Source organism: Heteronotia binoei, chromosome 9 (assembly GCF_032191835.1).
Source record: "Heteronotia binoei isolate CCM8104 ecotype False Entrance Well chromosome 9, APGP_CSIRO_Hbin_v1, whole genome shotgun sequence".
NCBI classification, from domain to species: Eukaryota; Metazoa; Chordata; class Lepidosauria; order Squamata; family Gekkonidae; genus Heteronotia; species Heteronotia binoei.
The window spans coordinates 116,909,091-116,919,270 of NC_083231.1; the positions used below are offsets into that span (position 1 = coordinate 116,909,091).

Consider the following 10,180-nt stretch of genomic DNA (forward strand, 5'->3'; position numbering starts at 1 on the left):
ACAAAGAGCCGGGATGGTCAGCGGTGCATGCACCGGCTCGATTCTAGACTGTTTTGACAAACAATCCCAGTAAATCCACTACGTTAATCTGCGTGTGAAACTGAAGTCCCAGAAACGGGGGGGGGGGGGGGGGAGACTGTGGTTTGGTGTCAGAGCCTCCGCTTCACGTGCAGAAGGTCCCAGATTCTATCCCCAGCTACTACGTTTTAGGATCACTTCATAAAAAGGTAAAGAGAGTCCCCTGTGCAAGCACCACGTTGTTACCAACCCTTGGGGTGATGGCACATCAGGACGTTTTCTGGGCAGACTTTTTACGGGGTGGTTTGCCACCGAAGAAGAAGATATTGGATTTATATCCCACCCTCCACACTGAAGAGTCTCAGAGCGGCTCACAATCTCCTTTACCTCCCTCCCCCACAACAGACACCCTGTGAGGTAGATGAAGATATTGGATTTATATCCCGCCCTCCACACTGAAGAGTCTCAGAGCGGCTCACAATCTCCTTTCCCTTCCTCCCCCACAACAGACACCCTGTGAGGTAGATGAAGATATTGGATTTATATCCCGCCCTCCACACTGAAGAGTCTCAGAGCGGCTCACAATCTCCTTTCCCTTCCTCCCCCACAACAGACACCCTGTGAGGTAGATGAAGATATTGGATTTATATCCCGCCCTCCACTCCGAAGAGTCTCAGAGCGGCTCACAATCTCCTTTCCCTTCCTCCCCCACAACAGACACCCTGTGAGGTAGATGAAGATATTGGATTTATATCCCGCCCTCCACTCCGAAGAGTCTCAGAGCGGCTCACAATCTCCTTTATCTTCTTCCCCCACAACAGACACCCTGTGAGGTGGGTGGGGCTGGAGAGGGTTCTCGCAGCAGCTGTCCTTTCAAGGACATCTCTGCCAGAGCTATGGCTGACCCAAGGCCATGCTAGCAGGTCCAAGTGGAGGAGTGGGGAATCAAAACCGGTTCTCCCAGATAAGAGTCCGCACACTTAACCAGTACACCAAATTGGCTCTCCAAGTCATCCTCTCCAAGACTGCCTTCCCCAGTCATCTACACTTTCCCCCCAGCAAGCTAGGGACTCATTTGACTGACCTCGGTAGGATGAAAAGGCTCAGTCAACCTTGAGCTAGCAACGTGAACCCAGTTTCCACAGGGATCGAACTCAGGTCATGAGTAAAGCTTGAACTGTGGTACAGTTCAAGTGTAGTGGTTAAGCCAGTTTGGTGTAGTGGTTAAGTGTGCAGACTCTTATCTGGGAGAACCAGGTTTGATTCCCCACTCCTCCACTTACACCTGCTAGAATGGCCTTGGGTCAGCCATAGCTCTGGCAGAGGTTGTCCTTGAAAGGGCAGCTGCTGGGAGAGCCCTCTCCAGCCCCACCCACCTCACAGGGTGTATGTTGTAGGGAAGGGAGATAAAGGAGATTGTGAGCCGCTCTGAGACACTTTGGAGTGGAGGGCGGGATATAAATCCAATATCTTCTTTGTCTTCATCTACTGCTTACCACTCTCAGCCTATAACGACCATCTAATGGATGACCAAACTTGCTTAACAAGGAAGGAAGGAAGGAAGGAAGGAAGGAAGGAAGGAAGGAAGGAAGGAAGGAAGGAAGGAAGGAAGGAAGGAAGGAAGGAAGGAAGGAAGGAAGGAAGGAAGGAAGGAAGGAAGGAAGGAAGGAAGGAAGGAAGGAAGGAAGGAAATTTTTATTTATACCCCGCCCTTCCCACCGAGGCAGGCTCAGGGTGGCTTACAGAACATGATACGAAATCATGGTATCACAAATGACAGATAAAATCAATAACAATATAAATACAAATATAAATTAATTTAAAAAGTTAAAACAATACAGTGGTGCTACAATCTCTATTTATCTGGCAGCGTCATATTTATTCTGGTTACATCCTAAAGGCTTCTTGGAAGAGGGCAGTTTTGCAGGCCCTGCGGAACTGATTGAGGTCTGCAGGGCCCGCACCTCCTCCGGCAGCTGATTCCACCATTGGGGGGCTTTTATAGAGAAGGCCAGCTCCCTGGTCGTTTTAAGTTTGGCCTCCTTAGGCCCAGGGATTTCCAGGAGATTTTGTGAACTGGAGCGCAGTGCCCTCTGGGGAACATATGGAGAGAGGCGGTCCCTGAGGTAGGCAGGTCCTCGGCCATATAGGGCAAGGAAGGAAGGAAGGAAGGAAGGAAGGAAGGAAGGAAGGAAGGAAGGAAGGAAGGAAGGAAGGAAGGAAGGAAGGAAGGAAGGAAGGAAGGAAGGAAGGAAGGAAGGTGGAGAGGGAGGGAGAGGTGGAAAGAAAGCAACTTTGAATGCATTCTCCAAGTGGCCAGCTGGCTTGGCCTGGAGAAGTGATTCAGAGAGAGAAATGCCTTCTCCAAATCAGCCAACGGTGGGGGTTTCAAGAACCACAGAATATGCGTGAACGAGACACATGTGGCTTCCAAGCTGCAGTTTGGCCACCCCTGTCCTAGATAGCAACTTCCAGTCAGTGTAGACAACAGCGACTTTTATGGACCCAGGACTAAGCTCCCTTCATTAGTTACCCTTTGTTGGATACCCTAAGGGAGCTTTGACTCTCGGAAGCTTATACTCTGAAATTGTAGGATCCAACCCAAGCTGCTCAACTGCAGACTCTCTGCAACGGTATTTTACCACCGTCTCATTCTCCTCCTCCTCCCATTAAAGGCAAAGGTAAAGGTAGGCCCCTGTGCAAGCACCAGTCGTTTCCGACTCTGGGGTGACGTTGCTTTCACGTTTTCACGGCAGACTTTTTACGGGGTGGTTTGCCATTGCCTTCCCCAGTCTTCCAAGCTGGGGACTCCTTTGACCGACCTCGGAAGGATGGAAGGCTGAGTCAACCTCAAGCCAGCTACCTGAACCAGCTTCCGCCAGGATCGAACTCAAGTCGTGAGCAGAGCTTAGGACTGCAGTACTGCAGCTTCACCACTCTGCCCCATAGGGCTCTTAATGCCCAAGGAAAGGAAAGGAAAGGAAAGGAAAGGAAAGGAAAGGAAAGGAAAGGAAAGGAAAGGAAAGGAAAGGAAAGGAAAGGAAAGGAAAGGAAAGGAAAGGAAAGGAAAGGTCCCCTGTGCAACCACCAGTCGTTTCCAACTCTGGGGTGACGATGAATCATGTTTTCATGGCAGACTTTTTTACAGGGTGGTTTGCCATCGCCTTCCCCAGTCATCTACACTTTCCCCCCAGCAAGCTAAGTACTCATTTTACCGATCTCAGAAGGATGGAAGGCTGAGTCAACCTCGAGCCGGCTACCTGAACCAGCTTCCGCTGGGATCGAACTCAGGTTGTGAGCAGAGAGTTCAGACTGCAGTACTGCAGCTTTACCGCTCTGCGCCACGGGGCTCTTCAATGGCCATTTTGCGGACAAGATCGCATCACTCCGCCTCGACCTCCCCGTCGAGGCAGTTAACGCAACCGAGGCCCTGAGCATGTCTTCGGATTATATCCTGAACGGTTTCAGCCCCCTCAGCCTGGAGGAAGTCGACAGGATCCTCTCATCTGCCCGCCCAACAACTTGTAAACTGGACCCATGCCCTTCCTGGCTTATTAAATCTTGCCAGGGGGATCTCAGATATCCTATACGGGATATCATAAACAGATCCCTAACGGAAGGGCTTTTTCCAGCGCCACTTAAAGAGGTTGTGGTCCGTCCCCTCCTAAAAAAACCATCTCTAGACCCGGCCCTATTGGGACACTATAGGCCGGTCTCAAACCTGCCCTTTTTGGGCAAACTCATTGAGAGGGCAGTGGCGAGGCAGCTACAGACTTTCCTGGAGGACGCTTCCATCCTTGACCCACTTCAGTCCGGCTTTCGCCCAGGTCATGGGACGGAGACGGTGTTGGTCGCCCTAGCAGATGACCTTCAACGGCATCTGGATCGGGGTGGCTCGGCAGTACTGATGCTGTTGGATCTATCGGCAGCGTTCGATACGGTCGACCATCGGTTGCTGACTTGCCGCCTCGCCGACGCGGGGATTCAGGGGTTGGCCTTGCAATGGCTTTCCTCTTTCCTTGAAGGTCGGGGACAAAGGGTCGCGATTGGGGGGGAGCTATCCCGGAGGCGCTCACTCGACTGTGGGGTGCCCCAAGGAGCGGTTCTCTCCCCGATGTTATTTAACATCTATATGCGACCTCTTGCCCAGATTGCCCGAAGATATGGGCTGGGGTGCCACCAGTATGCTGATGACACCCAGCTCTAACTGCTTATGGACGGCCGACTGGTCTGCGCTCCAGATAACTTAGATCGGGCATTACAGGCCGTGGCCGAGTGGCTCAGACTGAGTGGACTGACATTGAATCCTGCGAAGACAGAGGTCCTTTGTTCGGGCCGTCGGGGGCCGGGGGGGGAAATCCCCCTGCCAGCTTTTGGCGGTGTCCCGCTGAGGCCGGCGGACGGGGTCAAAAGCTTGGGGGTACTACTGGAGCCGTCCCTAAATATGGAGGCCCAGATAGCGACCACTGCCAAGTCCGCGTTTTTTCATCTTAGACGGGCAAGGCAGTTGGCCCCCTTCCTGGACTCCGACGACCTAGCAACAGTGATCCATGCTACGGTCACCTCGAGGTTGGATTACTGCAATGCCCTCTACATGGGGCTGCCCCTGTGCCGGACCCGGAAATTGCAGCTGGTGCAGAATGCCGCGGCCCGGCTGTTATTGGGCCTCCCAAGATGGGGGCACATTCGGCCGGGTCTTCAGGCTCTGCACTGGCTTCCAATAATATACCGAGTCCGGTACAAGGTGCTGGTCATTACCTTTAAAGCCCTATATGGCCTGGGACCTGCCTACCTGAGGGACCGTCTCTCCCCACACGTTCCCCAGAGAGTACTGAGGTCTGGGACTCAAAATCTTCTCACCATCCCCGGGCCCAAGGAAGTGCGCCTCAAAACAACTAGAGACAGGGCCTTTTCCACAACGGCCCCTATGTGGTGGAACCAGCTACCGAAAGAGGTGAGGGCCCTCCGGGATCTTACTCAGTTCCGCAGGGCCTGTAAGACGACCCTCTTCCGGTTAGCCTACGCCTGACTAGACAAATGTAGCCTTCTAGATCTTAGATTTTTGTGATTATACTGTACAGTTTTAATGTAAAATGTAAAATTTTAAGCTTTTTAGGTTTTAAATGTTTGAATTTAAATGTATTAATTTGTTCCGATTTTATTGTTTTATTGTTTGTTGTAAGCCGCCCTGAGCCACTTGTGGGAAGGGCGGGATATAAGTTACGGAATAAATAAATAATAAATAAATAAATAAATCTAGCCTCTGTTTAAAAACCTCCAAGGAAGGAGGAAAGGAAAAGGAAAGGTCCCCTGTGCAAGCACCAGTCGTTTCCGACTCTGGGGTGACGTTGCATTACGACGTTTTCACGGCAGACTTTTTAACGGGGTGGTTTGCCCTTGCCTTCCCCAGTCATCTACGCTTTCCCCCCAGCAAGCTGGGTACTCCTTTTACCGACCTCGGAAGGATGGAAGGCTGAGTCGACCTTGAGCCGGCGACCTGAGCCCAGCTTCCGCCAGGATCGAACTCAGGTCGTGAGCAGAGGGCTCCGACTGCAGTACCGCAGCTTTCCCACTCTGTGCCACGGGGCCGCTTATCCCTCCTCCCCTTACAGACCCAGAAAGGAGAGACGAGAATCTCGCAGACCTGTAAATTTACGCAGCATCTCCGTGCAGGTCTCTGCCACGGTCTCGTCGTCGTACTTCTCCATGATGAGGGCCTCCTCCCCGCAAATCCAGCCGCTGAGGACGTGGCCGTAGCGCTCCGGCGGGTAGAGGACGTCAAAGCTGCAGATCTTCTTGTACCACTGCTCCTCCGGGTAGGTCAAGCTCTCGCTCTCGGCCTCGTCCTCCCAGACGAACTGGATGCTGTTGCACTCGGGGCTCCAGAAGGGCTCCTCGAACTCCAAGAAGATCTTGTCCGTGGTGCTGATGCCCAGCTTCTGAATGGCCGTCACCTTCTCTTCAGGGAGGCGGGGCTGGAACATGCTCTCGTGACGCTTCTTCAGGACCCCCAGGGACACCGTCACGACGACGTGGTCGGCCGGGATAAACTCGCAGTCCTCGCACTCCACGAAGACGGGGCAGCCCGCGTCCTCTTCCATGTGGTCGCTGTTGTGGTCAGCCACCCGCTCGATCTCCTGGCTGACGGACTGGTTCCAGTGGATGCACCTGACCGGCTTGTTCAGCTGGATGACCGAGTCCGGGATGGAACGGGACAAGATCTCCACGATCTTTACGAAGCCGCACGGGATGATGTGATGGGCCCCCGGGATTTCGGTCCACTCCCCGAATTCGCTGAGCGAAACCTCGTCCATGCTGTGGGAGCTGCTCTCGCAACTTTCCACCTGGGGGGGAGAACGGACAGAGGACAGAGTGCTGACCAGTGATGGTAAGAGGCTGGCGGGACTCAGTTCCAGAAGACACAAGAACCTCACATCAGTTGAACAAGTTCAATTTATCATCATCATCATCATCATCATCATCATTATTATTAGCGACAGAGCCAGTTGGGTGTAGTGGTGAAGTGCTCGGACTCTGGGAGAACCGAGTTTGATTCCCCACTCCTCCACTTGCAGCTGCTGGAATGGCCTTGGGTAAGCCAGAGCTCTCGCAAGAGCTGTCCTTGAAAGGGCCACTTCTGGGAGAGCTCTCTCAAGGCTGACCCAAGGCTTCTCACGACTGACCCAAGGCCACCTACCTCACCTACTGGTGAGAGCCAGTTTGGTGTAGCGGTTAAGTACGTGGACTATTGTCTGGGAGAACCAGGTTTGATTCCCCACTCCTCCACTTGCACTTGCTGGAATGGCCTTGGGTCAGCCATAGGTCTGGTAGGAATTGTCCTTGAAAGGGCAGCTTCTGGGAAAGCTCTCTCAGCCCCACCCACCTCACAGGGGGTTGTGTTGTGGGGGAAGAAGATAAAGGATATTGTAAGCCACTCTGAGTCTCTAATTCAGAGAGAAGGGCGGGGAATAAATCTGCAATTCTTCTTCTTCTATTATTATTATTATTACTACTACTACTACTTTTTTCTAGAAAAAGCCCACCAGGAACTCATTTGCATATTAGACCACACACCCCTGATGCCACCATTGTTTCACACAGGGAAAAAGCCCAGCAGGAAGTCATTGGCCTATTAGGCCACACCCCCTGGCACCAAGCCAGTCGGAACTGGGTTCCTGCTCAGAAAAAGCCATTATTAATTTTATTTATTTATTTATACCCCGCCCTATCAGGGCAGCTTACAGCAGTAAAAACAAGCATCAGAATTAAAACATCATAAAACAGCTCCAATAAATCAGAGCATAATTTTTATATTATTATTATTATTATTATTATTATTAACCTAGGACTGCTTAGCAACAGGATGTGCTTGAAAGCCATTTGATACATTAAAGGTAAAGTTAGTCCCCTGTGCAAACACCGGTCGTTTCCGACTCTGGGGTGACGTCGCATCACGACGTTTTCACGGCAGACTTTCTAGGGGTGGTTTGCCGCTGCCTTCCCCAGTCATCTACGCTTTCCCCCCAGCAAGCTGGGGACTCCTTTGACCGACCTCGGAAGGATGGAAGGCTGAGTCAACCTTGAGCCGGCTACCTGAACCCAGCTTCCACTGGGATTGAACTCAGGGCATGGGCAGAGAGCTCAGATTGCAGTACTGAAGCTTTACCACTCTGTGCCACGGGGCTGCATTGCATACATTACACGGAGGTAAATCCAAATTTGCCATCCAAATGTGCCCTCTCTCGGCCCCCTCAGGGCTACAATCCCCTTTTGGGTCCCAATCCACACTTTTTGAGCCACTAAACGAGCACAGCATAAAACATCTCACGGTAAAACTCAGGCGCCCAGCTTCAATCCAGAGCGTCGCTCTCTTACCTTCAGGTATTGTTGGATCATGGCCAGCTTTAGCCTCTTAATCGCCTCCGAGTCGTCCGGATCGGCTTTGATGCGCTTGCGCACGACATCTCGCGTGAAGACGCCCACGCTGTTCTTGCTCTCGGCATTGACTGGTTTACCGCTTTGGAAGAACTCCTGAGTCAGGTTATAGACCTGTCGCGATACAAACGAACAAAAAAAAAAGGCAGTTCCTAAAGGAGCCACAGGATGGAGGTCAGATCTGCACCGAAGCCATGGGCTCAAGCATCTGCCCCTGCTCTCCACATGCCCCTTCCTCTCTTTCGCCCTAAACCAGGGGTGTCAAACATGCAGTCCAGGGGCCAAATCAGGCCCCCGGAGAGCTCCTTGGGGGCTCTTTAGCTTGGAGAAATTATAAGCACAGAGTGGTAACGCTTGGGGCTCTTTAGCTTGGAGAAACGTCGACTGCGGGGTGACATGATAGAGGTTTACAAGATTATGCATGGGATGGAGAGGGTAGAGAAAGAAGTGCTTTTCTCCCTTTCTCACAATACTAGAACTCATGGGCATTCGATGAAATTGCTGAGCAGTCAGGTTAAAACAGATGAAAGAAAGCACTTCTTCACCCAAAGGGTGATTAACATGTGGAATTCACTGCCACAGGAAGTGGTGGCGGCTACAACTTAGCATAGCCAGCTTTAAGAGGGGATTGGATAAAAATATGGAGCAGAGGTCCATCAGTGGCTATTAGCCACAGTGTATATATATGTGTGTGTGTGTGTATGTGTACACACACACACATATATATTGGCCACTGTGTGACACAGAGTGTTGGACTGGATGGGCCATTGCCCTGATCCAACATGGCTTCTCTTATGTGACACAGAGTGTTGGACTGGATGGGCCATTGGCCTGATCCATCATGGCTTCTCTTATGTTCTTATGTGACACAGAGTGTTGGACTGGATGGGCCATTGGCCTGATCCAACAGGGCTTCTCTTATGTTCTTATGTGACACAGAGTGTTGGGCTGGATGGGCCATTGGCCTGATCCAACATGGCTTCTCTTATGTTCTTATGTGACACAGGAGTGTTGGACTGGAGGGCCACTGGCCTGATCCAACAGGGCTTCTCTTATGTTCTTATGTGACACAGAGTGTTGGGCTGGATGGGCCATTGGCCTGATCCATCATGGCTTCTCTTATGTTCTTATGTGACACAGAGTGTTGGACTGGAGGGCCACTGGCCTGATCCAACAGGGCTTCTCTTATGTTCTTATGTGACACAGAGTGTTGGACTGGATGGGCCACTGGCCTGATCCAACATGGCTTCTCTTATGTTCTTATGTGACAAAGAGTGTTGGTGGACTGGATGGGCCATTGGCCTGATCCAACATGGCTTCTCTTATGTTCTTATGTTCCTATCAGGTCCCCAAGCAACTGGCTGTCGTCTGCTTCCTTCTCCCTCTCTCTTGCTTCCTTCTGCATCATAGCTTGCTTTGCAAGGCCTGCTCAATCGCACAGGAGCTACAGAGCAAAACCTCTGTAGGCCAGGAGAGGACTGCCACTCTACACTGCTGAGGAATTACAGTCATAGGATCGCGAAAGAAAGAAAGAAAGAAAGAAAGAAAGAAAGAAAGAAAGAAAGAAAGAAAGAAAGAAAGAAAGAAAGAAAGAAAGAAAGAAAGAAAGAAAGAAAGAAAGAAAGAAAGAAAGAAAGAAAGAAAGAAAGAAAGAAAGAAAGAAAGAAAGAAAGAAAGAAAGAAAGAAGCTAAATCAGCCCCATAAAATGTTTTAAATTGTGTCTTATTGGTTTTACAGATTAATTACAGATAATTGTTGGTAGCCGCCCTGAGCCCCGCTTGCGGAGAGAGCGGGTTAAAAATCTAAAGTAATAAATAAATAAATATATTCTCCTTTGGCTGAGGCTCCTCCCTTGGAAGGGGAGGATGGAGAGCTTGCTTTGCCAGGTTCTCTCAATTGCGCAGCATATCTACTGAGCCAATTCTTCTAGTGGGGGTAGATTTGATTCAAACTCCCAGCTGAGTCTATACTTCACCTGAAGTCTTAATAAACGCAACCATTTTGAAACTAAATGGGACTGCTTATGGAAGAACCAGGGGTAGGACTGACACAGAAGTCCTCCCACTGTCAACACCCCCCCCCCCCCAAGCACCAAGAATACAGAACATCACTGCACCAGACAGGGTGTTCCATCTATACCTTGTGGCTCAATAGCCACTGATGGACCTCTGCTCCAGATGTTTATCCTGGAACTTAGGTTTGGTTTGCATGACATAGGTTCTTATG

General features: G+C 50.9%; 1 protein-coding gene across 1 annotated transcript in view; it reads right to left on the reverse strand.

The window, feature by feature from the left end:
- Positions 1–10,180, reverse strand: part of SMOX (spermine oxidase) — a 37,534-nt gene that overhangs the window by 4,912 nt on the left and 22,442 nt on the right. Inside the window, 2 exon segments of the mRNA XM_060247189.1 lie at positions 5,663–6,362; positions 7,894–8,067. Of these exon segments, the coding sequence (XP_060103172.1) occupies positions 5,663–6,362; positions 7,894–8,067 (874 nt within the window).